Source organism: Panthera pardus, unplaced genomic scaffold (genome assembly GCF_024362965.1).
Source record: "Panthera pardus isolate Hobbes unplaced genomic scaffold, ASM2436296v1 HiC_scaffold_20, whole genome shotgun sequence".
Classification (NCBI taxonomy): Eukaryota; Metazoa; Chordata; class Mammalia; order Carnivora; family Felidae; genus Panthera; species Panthera pardus.
Window position 1 is genome coordinate 65117578 of NW_026526766.1, and position 22934 is coordinate 65140511.

Genomic DNA, 22934 nt, shown 5'->3' on the forward strand with positions numbered 1-22934 from the left:
TGACTTAATCCAGAGTTCTATTCCTAATTTAAGGATTGGGTTTTCTTTTGAATACCTACTGTGTCACAGCTACTTAATAATACTGAGAAATTATAAAGTGTCACAGCCCTCAAGGAGCTCACAGCTTAGTAATCAACAGTATTGCTTTCTTCTGTTCTTCTCATGTAGTCTGTTCCTGTTTTGTTTTTATTTTGTTTTTCTTGCATTTTGCCCTATTAGGATATTCTAGCCACTGGGAAATTTTTTTATTCAGTACATTTTTACTTTGCCCACTTCATCAGGAAACACTAACTTCGAATTTTTGTATGTCACTTCTCCTTTCAAAAGTAAAAGAAAAAATTAAATCTACCCTTGAGAATAAGATAATGATCATATTCTTCTTATGTTTGTCACATTGAATTTGCAGATCTATGTTGAGTGGTCGAGTAATAACAGACTGAATAGTACTTAGTACCAGACAACACTGTAAGACTGTGCTGTCCAGTACAGTAGCCATACGTGGCTGTTTACATTTAAATAAGATAAATAAAAATAATAACCTCGATTGTACTAGTCACATTTCAAGGACCCAGTGACCATTAATAGTTAATGGGTAACTGGGCAATGCAGATAGAGGACATTTTTATCCTTTAATGAAGATCTATTCTCAGTGCTTTTTCATCCTTATAGCAACTATATGGGGAGTATATTACTGTCATCTCCAGTATGCAGTGAAATAACTTGCTGGTAAGTGGCAAAGCCCAGGATTTGAATTCAAGTAGTCTGTTTTTACAGTTTGTGCCTTTAACCAAACCAAGAGACTGAATAATGCCTGTTAAGATACTAAGTGACATAATTTCTTTCTAGGCCAAGAAAACAATAGCCAACAAAGAATACAATAAGAGGATTAGTATCTGCAATTGGAGGATAAAGAGAGATCAAATATTAAGTATCTAAAATAGGAGAAACTTTAGATTTCATTGATTTGGATGTTCTTGAAGTTCCTACTTAGGAATGGCAAATATGCAACTCTTTATCATATTAACAAATAACAAAGTGCTCATAATAGCATTGCTAATTGACTTTTGTATTCTCCCATCAAACCTAGAGTATTCTTGCCAATGTAACCTAGTATTGTCAGACATTCACAGTTGTTTGTAAAGTGAAACCAATTTAGCTGCTTCCTCTGCTATATCAAAGTTCAGGCCAGGTTATGATGTGGTAGTAAATAGCCCCCAAATCCCAATGGTTTACAAGTTCATTCAATAATTATGCTTCTTTACCTGTAGATCAGTTATTTCTGTTCAGTGTTATTCTCATTGTGGGACCCAGACTGAAGGAAAAATAGCCCTTACTTTGAACATGCTTTTCTCATGGGAGAGAGGAGACAAATGATGAATTATGTGCTGCCTTTTAAGCTTACTTTCAAAAAAGGCACATTTTTCATTTCATTGGCCAGAGCCAATCACGTGGCTAAGCTGATACTATCGGAGAGATTAGTGGCCCTGGGAGGGGTGGGCCTAGAAGGCAGGGGCAGTGATTATTTGAATGAATAATCCATCACATCTTCTTAGAAGCATTTCTTATCAAGTATGTATGTCCTGAGATTCCAATGATGCATTGAAATCTGTATCTTCATAAGCTCACTATAAAAGATTTGCTGTTGAATCTTTTCAAGTATAATTCTCAGAAATTTTTTTATTGTTTACTAAACATGTGGTAACTTAATGACTAAGGTCTGTTTCAATTTGCTTCAATCAGGTGCTCGATCCCAGGCAGCTTCTATTTTAACCAAGTTTCAAGAACTGAAAGGTGTTCAAGATGAGCTGAGAATTAAGGAGAATGAGCTACAGGCTCTAGATGAGGAATTAGCAGGTCTTAAAAACACAGCTGAAAAGTAAGACTTTGTTGAATTAAGTTGTATTTTTAAGTTTCTTTTTGGTCAAAGATTTGCATGGTAGAAGATGAAAGAATTTTAGCTAAAGAAATACACCTTCTGACTTTTATCAGTTAGCTTTTTCTGATAAGAATGTCATTGTTATAAGAAATTAGGGAAAGCTAATTAAAAGGAAGAAAAAACATCAGCCAAATATTTTTCTTTCCCTGTTGAGATACACTGTTAACATTCTACTGGGATTGGTGGGGAAATCCATACTCTGGATGTTGATACCAGAGGGTACTGGAGTCTTTGATTTGAAATGATACACAATGTAGCATTGATCAGATACCAGCATTAAGTTTAGTAGCATCGTGGCTATCCTATACATTATTAAAGATCACTGAGCTGCCTACTGAGGCATGTAAGAAAGTCACTGTTAAAGTGTTTCCTTACTGTGTTTCTTTTGTAGGGGTATGGGTATGCATATGTATGTGTACCTTTCAATATTACTTCTGTTTGTGTATGATACAAGTACATTTTTTTTTTTTTTTTTTTAAATTGGCGTCATGCTACCTCATGTATCTTTTCATCACTTAACGTCAGTGCCCAGTACTCTTGTAGGAGCTGGGAATACAGCAGCGAACCAAACAGATAAATCTCTTCCTTCTTCTTGCTTTCAAAGTTAAATTGGTAAAACATGTTAGGTAACACTGAGTTCTAAGAGGAAAAATGCCACAAACCTACAGTCTCCAAAGATGACAAATGGGAACTGAGTTAAAATCAGACATTTTATTCAGAATTCACAATACTGAACAAAGGTTAAAAATCATATATAAATAAACTTCAAAATATATATGGTTTTGTAAATTTTAAACATTCATCTTCTGAAATTATCAAAACTTAGAATGTTGCCAAGACTTTTTTGGAATATTATATGTATAGAAGAGATGCTCATATTTAGTCAAAGTGGTCATTCCAACATAGATATTATATCAAAATGTCCACTCTCAAACATATACATACAAAGCCTGCTTTTACCTTCTTTAACATAAATTACCAAAAAGTGAATATCTGTGGAAACTTTGGCAAGGCAATGAGTTTGCAGCTGGCATTTGGCTTGGTGCTGTTACCTTTATTCAGTAGTATTGGATCATTTATTTTGCAGAGTTGTCTTGTGGACTGATAGTGGCATTGAGGTCAAGGAAAGGAAATAGATTTTTAAAAATATGAGAGTGGAAGTATCAACTAAAGCCATTCTTTCACAGACCATATCAGGAAAATAGCTTTTATCTTTTTTTTTTTCAAGTTTCTATACTCCCCATTTTTAAATGAATTGAAAAATGGCTTTAAAATTACAGTTTTAATTGCTGTCAAGCATTCTCAGCCAAGAATACTCAAGGGAGTATTTATGTTTTATAAGTTGCTTCCTTTTTCCTCAGACCTCATGAATTTCTAGTGTCAAGCTGCCTTGTGAATTTATTACAACTTGATATTTCACTGCGGCTGAATTAGCTAAATACCTTCCAAAGAAAATATTAAGCAGCTAGAAATGGGCTAGATTACAGGGTTTGCAAGAAGAGCACAATGTAATGTTTAGTTCAGTACTAGGTCTTTTAAAACTATCAGTCTCATTACAGAATGTTGGGGGGAACTTTTTATTAGTATTTGAAAATGGGAATTGATAACCAGATTTTTGAAATTTTGTGTGATTGTTGCATATTAATGTATTCTTGTGGGAAGCTGTTGTGGAGTTTGGAGTTTTTCTTCTTGGTAAGGCTCAGTAGAAGAGACCATTTTTAAGGAAACCTATTTATTTAAAGGTTATATTTAGTGCTTTCTAAAATTAAGAATATTTCTGTAAATAGTTGTCAGCCTTGGCCGTTTAGAGTCGTTTACCTTCGGTGATCAAATCAGACTTGAATTTGATTCCTCAAAAACTGAGTCTTCAAAACTATTCTTGTAATAAGTGGCATCTTAACATTGTTTATATTGAGGGGCACCTGGGTGGCTCAGTCGGTTGAGCAACCAACTTCAGCTCAGGTCATGATCGCATGGTTTGTGAGTTCGAGCCCCACATCGGGCTCTGCTGACAGCTCAGAGTCTGGAGCCTGCTTCGGATTCAGTGTCTCCCTCTCTCTCTGCCCCTCCCCACTCATGCTCTGTCTTTCTCTGTCTCAGAAATAAATACACATAAAAAAAATTGTTTATATTGTATGTGAGTTTATTTTAGGTAAGAGCCTATTGTTTGAATGCATGTCTCAAATATCAGAAAAGTTGTGATCATTTATTGTAAACTTCTTTTTTTCTAAGGTATCGCCAACTAAAACAGCAGTGGGAGATGAAAACTGAGGAGGCAGATTTATTACAAACCAAGCTCCAGCAAAGCTCCTATCACAAGCAACAAGAAGAATTAGATGCCCTTAAAAAAACCATTGGTAAGATAAAAACATTCTGTGCGTCCTCTGTTTATACTGATAACCTTACTTTAGATATTTAGATCTCATCTTTATTATATATTTGTTTGAATTAGTTACCTTAAATATTTTAATTATTAGATACTATTATTATATTGCCAAGTTCTGCCCATTTGGAGCAGTATACATTTCACCAGTGGCATATGAAAGTTGTCAGTTCTCTAAATCCTTTCTTTTCTAGAAAGTCTTTAAAATATCTCCAATGTGATTGTTAGAAAGAGGTAACACATTACTGTTTTCACCTGCAGATATTGCAGGGGAAGCCTAGAATCTATTTGATCTGTTCCTCAGACCTTTTGGTTTCTACTTCTGTGAATATTCTACTTCTTTCAACCATTTTTCCTATTGACTTGCTTATGGTTTGTTTCTATTCTCATACTTAAGAGTTACGATTTCTTATAGATTATCTGCATTATGAATATCTTTTGGTTTATGTGCTTGTCTTTTAATTTTGTTCATAGGATTTTTGTTAAACAGAAACTTTTAATGTTTAATTCAATTTATAGCTGCTTCTACAGAACCCTCATTTTAAGAACTTGTCTTACACTTTTAATTAGAATTTAATTGTATAGGGTAGTTTTAGTTTTTCTCATTCCATAGGACAATATCCACCTACCTATTACCCACTAATATTTTCTTTCCTTTTTATAAAATTTAAAAAATTTACCCATTTTGTTTACCCCCTACCTCTGGCAACCACCAATCTGTTCTCTGTACTAAGATTTTTTTAATTGGTTAAGATTCCACATGTAAGTGATATTATATGGTATTTATCTTTCTCTTTTTTCCATTTAGTATAATGGCTTTGAGTTCCATCCATGTTTTTGCAAATGGCAAGATCTCATTCTTTTTTTTATAGCTGAGTAATATTCCAGTATATATACACACACATTTTCTTTACCCATTATCCATGAGTAGATGCTTACCTAAGTTGTTTCCATATCTTGGCTATTGTAAATAATGCTGCAGTGAACATTGTGGTGTGTATATATTTTTGAGTTACTGTTTTGTTTTCTTCAAATACCCAGGAGTAGAACTTTTACATCATATCTATTTTTAATTTTTTGTGGAACCTCCATACTGTTTAACATAGTTGCTGCAGTAATTTGCATTCCTCCCAACAGTGCATGAGGGATTCCCTGTTCTCCACATCATCTCTGACACTTGTTATTTCTTGGTTTTTTTTTTGATAATAGCCCTTCTAACGTGTATCTATCTTATTGTGATTTTGATTTGCATTTCCCTGATGCTTAGTGATGTTGAGCATCTTTTCATGTACTGGGTGACTATGTATCTTCTGTAGAAAAAGGTCTATTCAGATACTCTACCCGTTTTTTAATCAGACTGTTTGGCTTTTTCTTTTGAGTTGTAGGAGTTTCTTACATATTTTGGGTGTTAACCTCTCATCGATATGATTTGCAAATATTTTCTCCCATTAATTATGTTGTCTTTTCAATTTGTTGCTCTATAGAAACTTTTTAGTTTGATAATTGTCCCAGTTATTTTTGCTTTTGTTGTGTTTGCTTGTGGTGTGAAGTCCAAAAAAAATCACTGTTAAGACCAGTGTCAAGGAGTTTATCACTTATGTTTTCTTCTAGGAGTTTTATGGTTTCAGGACTTACATTCAGGTCTTTAACCTATTGAGTTAATTTTGATATGTAGTATAAGATAATGGTGCAGTTGCATTCTTTGGCATGTGGCTGTCCAGTTTTCTAAGCACCATTAATTGAAGAAACTGTTCCTTCTTCATTGTATGTTCTTGGCTCCTTTGACCATTCATGCATGGGTTTATGACCATTTATTTCTGGGCTCTGTTTTGTTCCATTGATTGGTGTGTCTTTTTTTTATAATTTTATTTTTTTTTTAATTTACATCCAAATTAGTTAGCATATAGTGCAACAATGATTTCAGGAGTAGATTCCTTAATGCCCCTACCCATCTAGCCCATCCCCTCTCCCACAACCCCTCCTGGTTTGTCTATTTTTAATGCCAATTCCATACTGTTTTGATTACTATAGCTTTGTAATATAATTTAAAATAAGGAGTGTGATGCCTCTGCCTTTGTTATTCTTAAGATGGCTTTGGCTATTCCATACAGATTTTAGGATTCGTTTGTTTCTGAAAAAATGCCATTAGAATTTTGATAGGGATTTTTAACAGATCTGTAGATTGCTTTGGATAGTATGGACATGTTAACAGTATTCTTCCAGTCCATGAGCACTGAATATCTTTCCATTTATTTGTGTCTTTTTCAGTTTGTTTTATCAATAAGTGCATTATAGCTTTATGTGTACAGTTCTTTCTACCTTCTTGGTTAAATTTATTCCTAGGTATTTTATTCTTTTTGATGTAATTATAAGTAGGATTATTTTCTTACTTTCTCTGATAGTTATTATTGTATAGAAATGCAACAGATTTTTTTACATTGATTTCATATCCTGCAACTTTACAGAATTTGTCTATTCTAACAGTTTTTTAGTGAAATCTTTAGGGTTTTCTATATATAATAGATCATCTAGAGAAAGTTTTACTCCTTTCGAATTTGGATGCCTTTCTCTTTTCTTTCTTTTTTTTTTTCTCTTATGAATTCACTCAAATGAATTCAATCAAAAATTCAGAGATTTTTGATTACTGATTCCGTCTCCTTGTTAATAATTGGTCTGTTCAGATTTTCTGTTTCTCATGATTGTCTTCGTAGGTTGTATATTTCTGGGAATTATTGTTTCTTCTAGGTTGTCCAATTTGTTGGCATATAATTGTTTATAATACTCTCTTGGGATCCTTTGTTTCTGTGGTAGCAGTTGTAGTGTCTCCCTCGTTTTTCTGATTTTACTTGATTCCTCTCTTGTTCTTAGGCTGGCATGAGGTGTATCAATTCTTTCTGAGAAGTAGCTTTCACTTTCATTAATCTTTTCTATTATCTTTTAGTCTCTTTCATTTTACTTTTGCTCTGATCTTTATTTCCTTCCTTCTACCAACCTTGAGCTTTGTTTTTTGCTTTGTAGTTCCTTTATGTGTCAGGTTTTTTGAGATTTTTCTCCTTCCTTGATGGAGGCAGCACTATAAACTTCACTCTTAGAACTGCATTTGCTGCATCCCATTAAGTTTTGGTATGTTGTATTTCCATGTTAATTTGTTTTAAGGTACTTTTTAAATTTTTTCTTTGATTTTTATTTGCAGTGATATTGTGCACTGAAAAGTAGCATAGGATATTATGTAGTTAATGGTCTCCAGGGTTGTATTTGTATCTGCATTCTAACACAGTGTATGGCAATTGTGACACTAATCTACTCATTTTATCTTGCTTTTTTTCCTGTACAAATTAGAGCTAAATAGGCAAAGAATACAATGTAAGTTTGTTTATGAAATTAAGCTTTTTGTCCACTAAGTAAAGGAGAAATACCATAGTTATACTCTTGATTCTGGCTTAGGAAGCATATTACAAGTATATTAAAAGGTGGTCTGTGATCTTTTTAATAAGTTAAAGACAAAATTTGTTACTCAGTTTCATAGGCTGGGAAATAATTTCCTCATAGTCTTTAGGTAATTCAAGTGTGGTTCTTAGGCAGGGTTTATGTTTCAACGTAGCATTTCTGGAATAAGGTTGGAACAGTTTTTTTAAATTTTAGCCTAAATTCTTTAGATCATATCTTCTATTAAAAGGTGAATTCATAAGGCACTCATAAACCATTGCCTGTAACTGCTAATAGTTCAAGGACCTCATTTAGCTACATTTGCCTGCTTTATGATGCAGAGGAAAGTGAGGAGACTTTAAAAAACACCAAAGAAATTCAGAAAAAAGCAGAAGAAAAATATGAAGTATTGGAGAATAAAATGAAAAATGCAGAAGCTGAAAGAGAGAGAGAACTGAAGGATGCTCAGAAAAAACTGGATTTTGCCAAAACAAAAGCAGATGCTTCTAGCAAGAAAATGAAAGAAAAACAACAGGTAATACCTTTCTTGAAATGGAACCAATCTTTAACATCAGTATAGAGCTGAAGGTGGTAGAGCATCTTGGGTTAGCCTCACTCATCAGTGTTCATCACAAAATCTAAAAGCACAATATGCTTCTTTAGGAAATAATTATGCGTCGTATGAGTCAAATTAAAACATTCCGTTCTGAAAACCCTGTAATGGAGTGTCATAATGGTAAGGATAGGTTGCATTGTCTTTCTAATTTTAGAGAAAGAGCCAAATTGCCTTTTGGTAAATGCTGCACTTAAGAGTAGACCAAAGCTTATGTCATGCGGTGGAGGTATGTCCTATCAGCTCCAAGTGTTGACATTTCTGTTTGGTGATCATCTATGAATGGATCCTGTGAAAGATTGATACATGACAAAGCATGTTATATTTACAAAGTACCATTCAGTTGTAGACTGGTGATACCTGGTTTTATCTTTCGATAGTGCCACAGATGGAATTTGAACCTAGCCTTGTCTGCCTCCAAAGGCTTTGTTCTACATCACTTTTCTATATGATTCTATTTAAATCTGCTTTTCTTCATATTCTGTCACTAAATAGCTGCACAAAGTATTTTCTAACAAACTAAAGGCTATAGAGGGAAAGAAGAAAATTGAGCAGCTGGGTTTTTTTGACATTTAAAAAAGGCTTTTCCTTTGCTAATTTATCTGTTACGTAGAATTCTAGATTATTTTGTTATTTGTCCAGGGAAAAACAAACAGTTTATGCCCAGTTCTTTGAACCTGTAAAAACTGTACATACATTTGTAATGTTTAACTAAAGGAAAATAAATTTCCTTTCTCCTCACTTCTTCTGGAGAAGCAGCTTACATGTGTTTTTGGTAGTTGAATAAGCTGTGGGTGTTACTTGCATGGGAATCTTAATAATTTTGTTGACATGTATCTATTTTTCAGTAGTTAATAGTCTGTTGAATGTCTGAATAACATTCTTTTAGGAAGTTGAAGCTATCACTCTGGAGCTGGAAGAGCTCAAGAGAGAGCATGCATCCTATAAACAACAGCTTGAAGCTGTAAATGAAGCTATCAAATCCTATGAAGGTCAGATTGAAGTAATGGCAGCTGAGGTGGCTAAAAATAAGGTACTTACCGTGCTGGAGAAATTACAAATGTTAATCCACTTATGAAATGTTGGCTTGAAGATGTTTGACTTTAGAAGTCTTGATCTCTTCATTCTTTACTTATTGAGAGAGAGAAAGAGCATGAGTGGGGGAGGGGCAGAGAGTGAGAATCTCAAGCAGAGTCTGATGTGGGGCTCAAACTCACAAACCCTGAGATCATGACCTGAGCCGAAATGAAGAGTCGGACGCTTAACCGACTGAACCACCCAGGTGCCCCTCTTCATTCTTGTCTTGATGAGAGGCAAAAAGGATGATTCCTGATCCAGAAAGAGTCCTGAAATAATATTACTAATTGTTTTAATCTGGGTCTACTCAGAAGACGAAAACTACACAGTAATTTGAACAGGCAGAGTTTAAATAAAAAATTTAACTACAGTAGGAGTTTGGAATGATAACGGATGATCACTAAAGAATAAAGAGAATTCTAAATTATATAGGAATAGCCCTTACAGGGAATAGCCACTACCACCCTTAGGGCTGAGGGAGTGCACCCATGGAAGGAACAAATTGGAAAAGAGCCATAGCAACTATAGGCTGAAAACCAGATCTAGTTGAAGATGTAACTGTGGCCCCCTGGTTGTGAAGTTTGCTGGAGTGCCATGGGTAGTGCCACGTGGGATGTAGGGGAAATTAGTCCATGTGAACATGTTGCAAAGCCCTGTTCCCCTCTCCCCATCTGCTGGATGTCAGGGAAGCCATGTAGGTTGCTGGCCCTTGCACATGACAAACTTGCCTTTGAGAAAAGCACACCAGAACTGGGAAGTAAAGCCTCTTCTTTCTACAGTTTCCTTACAGCATCCTTTACTGTTGAGGCTGACTATAGTTGCAGCTGGTTGGGGAGAAATGTTCTATCAGAAGCAGGGAAGTGAAGGATGGATTTAGGACTGAGGGTATTTCAAATGTTATGAAGACATTCTGTCACCTGCAAATTCATACTGTGGTATATCTTTATTAGAGATTGTCCCTAATGAATATTGGAAATTCTCTTGCCCCTTTCTTTGATTTTGTCTTTGAATTGCTTTGTTTCATATTGAGGTATAATTGATCTATATTAATTTCAAGTATACAACATAATGATTTGTTATTTGTATATGTTGCAAAAAGACCAACCCATAAATCTAGTTAATCCCTCACCACACAGTTACAAATATTTTTTGTGATGTGAACTTTTAAGATCTACTGTCTCAGCAACTTTTAAATATACAGTACCACTGACTACACTCATCATGTTTTTTAAGTTTTGTTTTGTGTTGCTAATTGATACCGTTTGTAACTAACATTGATTTTTATGTTAACTGAATGTAATAGCTTTCAACAGGGTAGTTCCATTCAGTTTTCAGTGTGGTATTTTTGTCTTGTTTGTGTCCTCTACATGCTTTTATGTTTTCCTTTGATATGATTGTTGTAATTGTTGTGGCCTATGGTGTTTTTGGAAAGTAGGTCTTTCCTCTTGATTCTCTTCATGGATAAATTCAAGTTTTTTGTTTTTAACCCATTATTTATCAAATCAATAGAACAGTTTTTAACTACTTTTTTTGAAGTTAAGATCAAAATGCTTTTCAACTGTGTGTTCTGTGTTACTGATTAAATTTTTTAATTTCTGTTCAGTTTTTATTTTGCCTCCAAAGTAAATTTTAGTTTTTAAAAATATTTTTAGCTCCCTTCTGATTTGTTGTCTTAATCTCATTTTTCCCGTGCATATTTTTGCTGTCTTTCATGGACATCATGTTGTAGAATTTTAAAAGTTAGATATGTTTTTAAAGATAATTGTGAAAATAAATAAGCTACTCCTTTCCTGATCTAAATAAAGTCCGAACATGTACATACTTCCATTTCTCTTTATGGAGAAGTATAAAATAGATCACTTGGTTGTTAAAGGTTGTTTTTTTGGGCTCTGCATTCTAAATTGTTTCCTTTGCAGATAAGAATATCAAAGCAAACTCCCAGGGAACTAAGAAAAGAAACTACCTACTAATTAGACAAACAAAACTAAAATTTCATTTCTGTTCAATCTTAAGTAACAGATTTCCTATCATTGTAAAAAAAGGTTAAAACAGTGAAAATTGCATTGCAGTTTTTAACCTGTAGGCATGAGAGAATCTTCTTCATAAACACTTTTTTTTTTTTTTTTAAAGATACAGTGTTAGTTAATAAACTTATATTTCCCTTTGGTTAATATCTTAAGCAGAGTATTTTTCAGTTTCTCTTCACAGGTTTCAAAAAGCTAAAATATCTTCAGGTTTTTATATGAATGTCATGTTTTATTTTCTTTCCTCAAAAGACCTCTGATGACACAGATTAAACATTATAGGGAAATTAAGGCACTTTGAGTACCCTAACCATAACATCAGGTATTCTTTGTTGCTCATCTTGTTTCCTAATGAGCATGCCTAAAAACATTCCTAAATTTTTCCTTGTGGTTTGCATCATGAAGATCCATTCTTCCTCAGAAACTTAAAGCAGGTTGTCCTACTTTGGTTTTCCCCCTACCTAAATATGGGTTGAACTAGGTTTTTTTGGTTTAGATATTTGTGTGAGTTCTTTCAAGATTTGGGTGAAGCAATGGGATTTGCAGGGCAGGTTGGTGATAGACTGAATTGCAGTTACAATTACCACTTCTGACATTGAGTAGCTCCAACCTTGGGAGGTAGGGGGATATTCAAAGTCAAAGCAAGAAAGTTTTTCTTTGTGCCACAAATCTATTTATTGAAAAAAGTTTCTTGTATTTTTCTGTTTTGACCCTTGTGCTAGAACCAAACATTATGACCTTCTGTTGCACCGATAAATATGGCTTATATCTACAAAGGGAAGAGCAGAAAACCCGGCCTACATCCTTCCCTTCCTGATAAATGACATGTGGGGATCTGGCATAGTATCTTCTTGTTAACTACCCAGAAATGCCACTTTACTGAGACCTCACAAGTCAGTTTCCTGTAGTTCACTGTATCCCCAGAAACTTTGTTGCTTCCAGCACGAACACTGTATCCCATCTTTTTTCTAGTGATAGAACAAGTTTTCTCCTGTATGCCAATTAATTAGTCATTTTAATGGGGATATACAATGTAGAGGGTTAGGTGACCATCTGCCTGTAATCACATTGCCATCTTGCGCAGACGCTTTTTAGATGATCTTTTAATAAACTAAAAATATGCCCACATTACTTTGCTATATATCATCTTCTATTTGTTCCAGGAGTCCGTAAATAAAGCTCAAGAAGAGGTGACCAAGCAAAAAGAAGTGATAACAGCCCAAGACAATGTAATTAAAGCTAAATATGCTGAAGTTGCAACACACAAGGAACAAAACAATGATTCTCAGCTTAAAATTAAGGAACTGGACCACAACATCAGCAAACATAAACGGGAAGCTGAAGATGCTGCTGCAAAGGCACGTTTGTGTTGCTTATTTCTACTCGTAATCAGATTTTTGCTTCTGAGTTGTTGAGATATTCTGGTAAAGTGCTCAATGGAGAATTCAGTATAAATGGCAGAAATGTGGTATAACAGAATTTTGAGGCTTACTGCTATTTTAATGGCTTCTCAGCAATGCTTATTTTTACCACCTGGCATAAATCTTTCTAAATTTCAAGTATTTATTCCTATGTATAAGATGTTTCAGTGGTCTCCCATAGAACTAGCCATTTTTTAATCCCCAGATATTCAGATTAATATATTAGTTGTGATTATATATTTTGTTGCCTGTGAGTTTTCAATTTATTTTGAAATAAGGTAAACGATATATATTTACAGGCAACTTCCAAAACCTGGACTTAATTGGCTTCCAGATGTCCTTAAGAGGATCAGTATAGTCAATTTTGCAGCCTCATCTGAAATCTGATGTTGTGCTAGCAGCCGTCTTTTTTGAAGTTATCTCAGTTTTTTGTTCACTCCTGAAAGTTTCTTTCTGGGGCACCTGGGTGACTCAGTCGGTTAAGCGTCTGACTCTTGGTTTCCTCTCAGGTCATGATCTCACAGTTCATGAGTTCGAGCCCCACATTGGGCTCTCTGCTGACAATGGGGAGTCTGCTTAGGATTCTCTTTCACCACCTCTCTCTATCCCTCCCATCCCCCTCAAAAATAAATAAGTAAACATTAAAGAGAATACATGCTTTTGCAGAAATTCGCTGCTTGGTTAAGAGGCTGCACTCATGAAATCTTAGTAATTTGCCCATTATGTTTTCTTACGAGTGTGTAACCGTTTGATGCCTTTTAAATCTTGTTTAGCATCTTAAAAGTATGAGATTTAACTTCAAAAAAGTCAGAACATACAAAATAGTCACCCCACCCTCTGAAAGAGCCCTGTGTGCCTGTTCAGGCTCACACTTAAAGAAAATATTTTTTCATAGCCACATCATTAATTTCCTAATATTTTTTTGTATTGATTTTCCATTAGCCTGGTAGCCTAGTATTAGTGGATTCACTGAAATGTTACCAATGTTAATATTACTGTTAATAGGTTTTTGGTAATTGAAAGTGCTAGTAGTGGTGATTGCTAGGGGATTTTGTTTACGGTTAAGGTGAAAAGGAGAGTTAAAAGTGGAACTGCTAAAAAGTCCAGGATTCTTTGAAGTCTATAGTTGGTCAAATATTAATTACATACCAACTAGTATCAGATAGTAGTAGGCCAGGCACTAATGATAAGGATGAGCAACATGTACCCAGAATGCTTTCATTGAGCCTATGGATCAGCAGGGAAGGTAGATTGGAAATGATCATCTTTGGAGCCTGGAGGTGAGACTGTTCCCCTGGAATTAATGAGGATAAACAGACTGACAAGGATTAGACTCTATCAGTCAGAACCAACCTTGAACGATTTTAGTAGAAGAAAGTCTTCTTTAAGCACTAAAATCTAAAATTTTTTTTTAACTCTTTTTACCATATAAAGAAATACATTACTGTGCCTTGTCAAAAGAGGGTGACTAGGCAATGGAGTCAAAGTTTAGAGCAGCTTTTTATTTACCTAGTATATTTTAGAATTATAATTAGTCAGGGGCGCCTGGGTGGCTCAGTCGGTTGAGCTTCCGACTTTGGCTCAGGTCATGATCTCACAGTCTGTGAGTTCGAGCCCCACGTCAGGCTCTGTGCTGACAGCTCAGAGCCTGGAGCCTGCTTCAGATTCTGTGTCTCCCTCTCTCTGACCCTCCCCCGTTCATGCTCTGTCTCTGTCTCTGTCTCAAAAATAAAATAAAACATTAAAAATTAAAAGAATTATAATCAGTCGGAATTAGGCTTCCACAAGTTTACCAAATCTATGACTTCAGTATTCTTAGGAGAATTTTAATTTTCACAAATTATTTTTGAAGCAATAGATTGAGTTTGGTAAAATCTGAAGGAGGCTTATATTTATTCTAATGGAAATGATTTACATGTATAAATTTCTCTGAGCTAGCTTTTCTTTTAATGCTTAAGTAATCTTTTTCCTATACAATTTTTTTTAACCTATTCTCTAGGTAAAAATATTCATACTTAATAGTAAACCTATACTAACAGTGAACCTCATTTTTGCAGATGAGTCATTGTGGGGTTTTCTCCTAAATACTTAAAATTTGTAAACATTTAAGAAACTAGTTTTTGTTTTTGTTTTTTAATTTTTTTTTTTTAATGTTTATTTTTGAGACAGAGAGCATGAACAGGGGAGGGGCAGAGAGAGAGGGAGACACAGAATCTGAAACAGGCTCCAGGCTCCATGCTGTCAGCACAGAGCCTGACGTGGGGCTCGAACTCACGGACCGTGAGATCATGACCTGAGCCGAAGTCGGATGCTTAACTGACCGAGCCACCCAGGTGCCCCAGAAACTAGTTTTTAAATGTCGGTTTGTAAACAATGATAGATTCCTCCATTATCCTCCGTGGCTAGGTCTCCAAAATGTTGAAGGACTATGACTGGATTAATGCAGAGAAACACCTCTTTGGGCAACCTAATAGTGCCTATGATTTCAAAACCAACAACCCAAAAGAAGCTGGTCAGAGACTTCAGAAGTTGCAAGAAATGAAGGAGAAACTAGGAAGAAATGTCAACATGAGAGCTATGAATGTACTGACAGAAGCTGAAGAGCGGGTAAGTCCTTTTCCTTGGACTCTCTGGCCTCCTTAGGGCATGAGTAGCACTAATAGCTCTCTGTGACCCTTGTGGCAATTACTAGAGTCAATCTTTGGCTTGATGCTCTTGATACTGGATTTGTTTTCTTGTTCTCCCTTTTCAGTTCTCTCTTATTTGTTTTTGCATCAAATATTTATATAGTCCATTGTCCCTTGAAAAGCTTTTCTCCTGGCTTTGCCCAGAATACCATCTATCCTTTTCTTATTCTTGGTATAAATAAAAACATTTTTTCATGATTACTCCTCCCATTTCTATAATTTCTTTCAGTTGCCTTGAAAAGGCCTTGAAAAATAAGGCTACTCTGCTGTCTGCCTCCTTACCAGTCATTCCATAAATATGGTGTTCCTTTTGACTCTAGGGTATACTAGAACCATTACATAAGTAATGACTAAAATTGTTATATGCATAACCACTCCTTTCCTAATCTGTAAATCCATCATCATCTTCTGTTTTAATGTTCACTTACGCAATGTTATCATCTCCCCAACCCTGACAGAACTTTGAATCCGCTGTGTCACTAGAAAAATCCACAGGGAAAAGCAATCCGTATTCTCAACAGCTCCATAGGAGATAGCAGTCTAATTTTATATAATGCCCTATACTTTATTTTTTCTAAGATTCTGTTTGAATTTGTATCAGAGAGTTATGAGAACTCTCTAAAAGTGGCAATACTTATGAGCTCCATTACTTCTAAAAAGTTTTGCTGTACTGGGTTTTTTTTAAATTGTTATTGACATTACTATCTACAAAGAACCTGTATTATGTTAGATACCAAACAGGCTAATAATGCCCGTGTTGTGATCTCTCTATAAATGTTCCCGCTGGTTTTTATTTCTCCATTAAAGCTTTGCAATATATGTTTTGTGGAAGAAAATCTTTCGTCTGAATTTGAACTGTGTATCGTGAAACTTGTTTGGTTTTATTAGATAATAATAATTGGGTCTTTTTTTGTTTGTTTGTTTTAAAGAATTCACCAACTCGCTTTCTTACCCAAAGGGAAGGCTCTATTGTTGATAAGCAAGATGGCCTTTTTTTTTTTTTTTAATGTTTATTTATTTGAGAGACTGAGAGCGCATGGGGGAGGGGCAGAGAGCAGGAGACAGAATTGTAAGCAGGCTCCTCACTGTCAGCGCAGAGCCTGATATGGGGCTTGAACTCACAAACTGTGAGATCATGACCTGAGCTGAAATCAAGAGTTCGACGCTTAATCGTCTGAGCCACCCAGGTGACCCTTGTTTTGTTTTGTTGTATTTTGTGTCTGTACACATAAGAAATTGAATTATGCAAGGAATAAGAGAAAAATGTAGAGGAAGTTTTAGGAGCTTTGCTATAAAGGAGGGAGACAGCAAGGAAGCTAACAGGACTGGTTACAATTTAAGGGAGAATTTGAAGACTACTTGAAATGTGAGGCTTTGAGGAGAAATGAGTTAAGATTTTCATAAAGTTCTGTTGCTACTTATGGTGTAATAATTCTCCCTTTGCAGCCTCCTTTAAATTTTTTTCCCAGAGTTTCTACATTAACCAGGAAAAGCCCATTCTGAAGATGTGATGTTTGAGCTGAAACTTGAAGCACCAATTCTGTCGTATACAGAAAAAGAGCATTCAGGGAAGAGAGAACAATGCAAGGGCTATAAGGCTATATAATGAGCTTCTTATGTTCAAGTAACTGAAAAAAGACCACATGGCTGGCCCCTGGGGAGGATTGGGATGTCAAAAAGTCAGAGATAAATAAGGGCCCAATTATGTAGGACTTGGACATCATGGTGAAGAACTGAAACTTTGTGTTACTGCTAAGACTGACCTCAAGAAGAAAGCATGCAAGGCTACTTTTGAGTTTACATACATTTTCCTTTTTGCCTTGACTGCTAGAAGGATATGAGAATATCAGTATCAAAGTACCCCAGGAGCTTGTCCTATAAATTCTTAATTATGGCAGCTAAATTTTACATATAGGCGATATATTTACCTTTCTCATAACTTGGTTCACATTATGACTCTTAATGAAGTGTATCTTTCTGGTAAACAGAAGTGTATATATTCTACATACAAACTAAACCTCTATTCCTGACTGAATTCTAGAATAGAAAATTTTACATTTTTTCAATTAAGCATGCTTTTTATCTTACCAGTATAATGACTTGATGAAGAAGAAGAGAATTGTAGAAAATGATAAATCCAAAATCCTTGCAACTATAGAAGACCTTGACCAGAAGAAAAACCAAGCCCTAAATATTGCGTGGCAAAAGGTATTTGAACCCAAAATATTATCATTTATTCTTTGTGAGGCAAAGATGAAGAATACTGTCAATAGATTTATACTCTAAGATGAATTTGAAATGGCTGATTTGTGTTTGAATGAGGCACACGCCTTAATTAAAACCTCCTGACTTTTAAATGCATTTTGTACTTTTGGACTTGAGTACTACTGATAATGCAAAGCTAAGTTTGTGTCTCTACATCATAGTCTCACAGTCTACTTCTCTGGTCCTTAAGTTATATTAAATTTCTGACCTTCTAGTTTTCTTTATTTTTCATTCTTACCTTGTTTCCAGGTCTGTGTTACCTTTAAGGGAGATGCTATTTGTCTGAAACCTTGGAGTCTGTCCAATATGTGCCATACCCCACTCCCTCTGCTTGAAGCTGGAAGCAAGCTCGGTTTTGCACTGGGAAAGCTCTGATTGTTGGAAACTTCCCAATGATCCGTTCTGTTCTAACTTCCTTGGTTTTTCTTACCCAGACTCAACAGAGCTCAAATATTTGTTATCAGGACATTTTTCTAACAAGATTGGCATATTCCTTACCACTTACAAGTTATTCATGGCATTTCAGAAATCATTAAGAATTGTGTAGATTTCTGGCAGAGCATTTTGTACATGTTATTAGTTAACACATATGAAGCAGATACTCTGTTTTCTCTTAAAACAATTCCATAACTGATAGTTAACCATCCATATTTTATAGATGAAGAAATCAAAGCTTAGAAAGGTTAAATCGATCCTTAACAAGATACTAGCCAACCAGATCCAACAATACATTAAAAGAATTATCCACCATGACCAAGTGGGATTTATACCTGGGATGCAGGACTGGTTCAATATCCACAAAACAATCAGAATGATACATCACATCAATTAAAGAAAGGACAAGAACCACATGATCCTCTCAATAGATGCAGAAAACACATTTGTCAAAACACAGTATCCTTTCTTGATAAAAACCCTCAAGAAAGTAGGGATAGAAGGATCATATCTCAAGATCATGAAAGTCGTATATGAAAGACCCACCCCACCCCATCCTCAATGGGGAAAAACTGAGAGCTTTACCCCTAAGGTCAGGCACATGACAGGGATGTCGTCCACTCTTGCCACTGTTATCCAACCTAGTATTGGAAGTCCTTGCCTCAACAATCAGATAACAAAGAAATAAAAGGCATCCATATCGGTGAGGAGGAAGTCTAACTTTCACTCTTTGATACTCTATATGGAAACATGATACTCTATATGGAAAACCCAAAAGATTCCACAAAAAACTGCTATAACTGATCCATGAGTTCAGCAAAGTCGCACAATATAAAGTCAGTGCAAAGAAATCGGTATAGGTTGCATTCCTGTACACCAGTAATGAAGCAACAGAAAGAGAAGTCAAGGAATCGATCTCATTTACAGTTGCACAAAAAACCATAAACTACTGAGGAAAAAAACGTAACCAAAGAGGTGAAAAATCTGTGCACTGGAAACTATAGAAAGCCTATGAAAGATATTGAAGAAGATACAAAAAAATGGAAAAAGATTCCATGCCCATGGATTGGAAGAACAAATACTGTTAAAATGTTGGTATTACCCAAATCAGTACATATTCAATACAATCCCTATCAAAACAGCACCAACATTCTTCACAGAGCTAGAACAAACAATCCTAAAATTTGTATGGAACCAGAAAAGAGCCTGAATAGCCAAAGCAATCTTGAAAAAGAAAACCAAAGCAGGAGGCATCACAATCCCGGACTTCAAGCTGTATTACAAAGCTGTAATCATCAAGATGGTATAGTACTGGCACAAAAACAAGACACTCAGTTTAATAGAACATAATAACCCAGACAGAAATGGACCCTCAAATGTATGGCCAACTAATCTTTGACAAAGCAGGAGAGAATGTCCAATGGAATAAAGACCGTCTCTTCAGCAAGTGGTGGTGGGAAAATTGGACAGCGACATGCAGAAGAATGAACCTGGACCATTTTATTACAGCATACACACAACTAAACTCAAAATGGATGAAAGACCTAAATGTAAAACAGGAAACCATCAAAGCCCTAGGGGAGAAAGCAGGCAAAAACCTATTTGACCTCAGCCGCAGCAACTGCTTAGTCAACACATCTCTGGAGATAAGGGAAACAAAAAGAAAACTGAGACCTCATCAAAATAAAAAGCTTCTGCACAGCAAAGGAAACAGTCAGTAAAACTAAAGGGCAACCAACAGTGGGGGTGCTCCTGGGCAGCTCAGTCGGTTAAGCTTCAGATTTTGACTCAAGTCATGATCTCACAGTTTGTGAGTTCCAACTCTGTGTCGGGCTCTGTGCTAACAGCTCAGAGCCTGGAGCCTGCTTTGGATTCTGTGTCTCCCTCTCTCTCTCTGCCCCTCCCCAGCTGTGCTTTCTCTCTCTTTCTTTCTCTCTCTCTCTGAGTAAACAGTAAAAAATAAGAAAATAAAAGGCAACCAACACTGGGGCGCCTGGGGGGCTCAGTCGGTCAAGCGTCCAACTTCAGCTCAGGTCATGATTTCACAGTTTGTGAGTTCCAGCCCCGCATTGGGCTCTGTGCTGACCGCTCAGCGCCTGGAGGCTGCTTCGGATTCTGTGTCTCTTTCTTTCTCTGCCCTCCCCCACTTGTGCTCTGTCTCTCAAAAATAAATAAATGTAAAAAAAAAAAATTTTTTTTTTTCCAAAAAAGGCACCAGCAGAATGGGAGAAGATATTTGCAAATGACATATCAGATAAAGGGTTAGTATCCAAAATCTACAAGGAATTTATCAAACTCCACACCTGAAAAATAATCCAGTGAAGAAATGGGCAAAAGGCATGAATAGACACTTCTCCACAGAAGACATCCAGATGGCCAACTGACACATGAAAAAATGCTTAATATCACTCATCATCAGGGAAATACAAATTAAAACCACAATGAGATATACCACCTCACACCTGTCAGAATGGCTAAAATTAGCAACTCACGCAACAACAGATGTTGGAGAAGATGCAGAGAAAGAGGATCTCTTGCACTGCTGGTGGGAATGCAAACTGGTACAGCCACTCCGGAAAACAGTATGGAGTTTCCTCAGAAAATTAAAAATAGAACTACCCTACAACCCAGCAATTGCACTACTAGGCATTTATCTAGGGGATACAGGTGTGCTGTTTCAAAGAGACACCTGCACCCCATGTTTATAGCAGCACTATCAACAATAGCCCAAGTATGGAAAGAGCCCCAGTGTCCATGAATGGATCAAGAAGATGTGGTATACACACACACACACACACACACACACACACACACACACTGGATATTACTTGACAATCAGAAAGAATGAAATCTTGCCATTTGCGACTACGTGGATAGAACTGGAGGGTATTATGCTAAGTGAAATTAGAGAAAGACAAATATATGACTTGTGAGGAATTTAAGATACAAAACAGATTAACATAAGGGAAGCAAAAATGATATAAAAACAGGGAGGGAGACAAACCATAAGAAACTCTTAAATATAGAGAACAAACAGGGTTGCTGGAGGAGTTGGGGGTGGGGGAATGGGCTAAATGGGTAAGGGGCATTAAGGAAGACACTTGTTGGGATGAGCACTGGGTGTTATACATAGGGGGTGAATCACTGGAATCTACTCTTGATATCATTGTACTATATGCTAATTTGGATGTAAATTTAAAAATGAATAGGTAGGTAGGTAGGAAGGCAGATGGATGAGTGGGTAGATAATGCATACATACATAGATGATCTAGCCTAAGATCAGATAGCCAGAGGTGGAAAAACTGGGATTCTCTTTTCCTAAATTAAGACCAGTTAAAATTGTCTTTAGTTGCCAACTCCTGTCACCCTTGTTGCTCTAAATTTGGGGCAGTAAGCAAAGAGGTTTAGAATTGTTTTTCACCGGATTCTCATTCAACAAAATCCCAAGTACGTTTGTTTTGTTTTAGGACAACTTTGGCAAATTTCACAGTTCTTTACTTTTATTTCTGCTTCCCTAGTTGCATATGTTTGTCTCCTTTAGGATAATTCCCTATCCACTTATGTGGAAGTTTTCCTGTATCCATCCTAGCAAAAGACTCTCATTCAGAAGATTCCAAACATAGTTACTATGCTGTTTGGTACTTTAACAGTCCCATGCCTCTGGGATTTAATTGGGCACCTTGCCTCTTTTTTGCTTTTTAATTCTGTAATTATTCTGAATTCTGAAAACTTCATTTTTAGTAATGGTAGTACAATTATCCCTTTCAGTCACCTGGTTTTTAGTACCCTAGGACTTATTGTCAGTGTTCCATCTCCCTGTGGTGTTTGTCTCTTTTTAAATGGATGCATAAAGTTGGCCCCATTACTCTTGTATAAGTGTGGATATAACACTAGGTCTGAGAGGTTTTGTCACTTGTTTTCCACGTGATTCCTGGATTAATGCAAGTACAAATTTATCCTTTAAATTGATGTTCCCCCAATTTCCAGAGTTGTCTCAAAGCAGGTAAATTTATTGAGTACTTATTATATGTCAGGGACTATTCTCATAGTAATTTTCTCACTTAATCCTCATAATAACCTATTGAGGTAATAGTGTTATCAGTATTATATACTTCCTTCTGGCTTCTAGCATACTCAATTCACAGAGCCAGAGTATTTTCAGCACTGGCTGTGTCTTTTATTTTTCTATTTCCTTCTTAACCATATTAGATTTCCAGAATTTGATTGCATTTCATCTTTCATCTATCCGTGAATATAATGCATTTTCTATCTTGAATAGGGCTATATTTTGCCTATAAATAAGTTTCTCTTTTCTTCTTTGGAGGAGTTTTCACTTGGGTTCAGGGTTGAGTAGCATTCCACTATTTTAATCCTCTCTTTAGTGTCTTTCTCCTGCCTGGCCAAAAAATTAAAGAAAAGCAAAAGAACCAAAACTGTTTATGAATACTCTGCTATCTTCATCATTCTCAAAAAAAGACAGCGGTCCTCTCCCATTGTGGTGAACCTCACTTAGCTGTAGAAATGTATCCCAGATAAAACTAAAACCTGTTTCCTCTGTGTAGGGTACTGCCCAGCATGTATTCAGTTGCTCTTAAAACTGTATTCCTTGATAAATCTGTATTCAGTAGCACTGATTGTTGGTATGTAGAGGTCCTTATTACTACAA

At 35.9% G+C, this 22934-nt stretch overlaps 1 protein-coding gene across 2 annotated transcripts in view; it reads left to right on the top strand.

The window, feature by feature from the left end:
- Window positions 1–22934, top strand: part of SMC2 (structural maintenance of chromosomes 2) — a 69302-nt gene that overhangs the window by 34360 nt on the left and 12008 nt on the right. For both annotated transcript variants that reach the window (XM_019454307.2, XM_019454306.2), the window contains exons 16-22: window positions 1741–1876; window positions 4169–4293; window positions 8087–8280; window positions 9248–9391; window positions 12623–12817; window positions 15287–15487; window positions 17659–17775. In XM_019454307.2, the coding sequence (XP_019309852.2) occupies window positions 1741–1876; window positions 4169–4293; window positions 8087–8280; window positions 9248–9391; window positions 12623–12817; window positions 15287–15487; window positions 17659–17775 (1112 nt within the window). The remainder of the gene's footprint in view (window positions 1–1740; window positions 1877–4168; window positions 4294–8086; window positions 8281–9247; window positions 9392–12622; window positions 12818–15286; window positions 15488–17658; window positions 17776–22934) is intronic.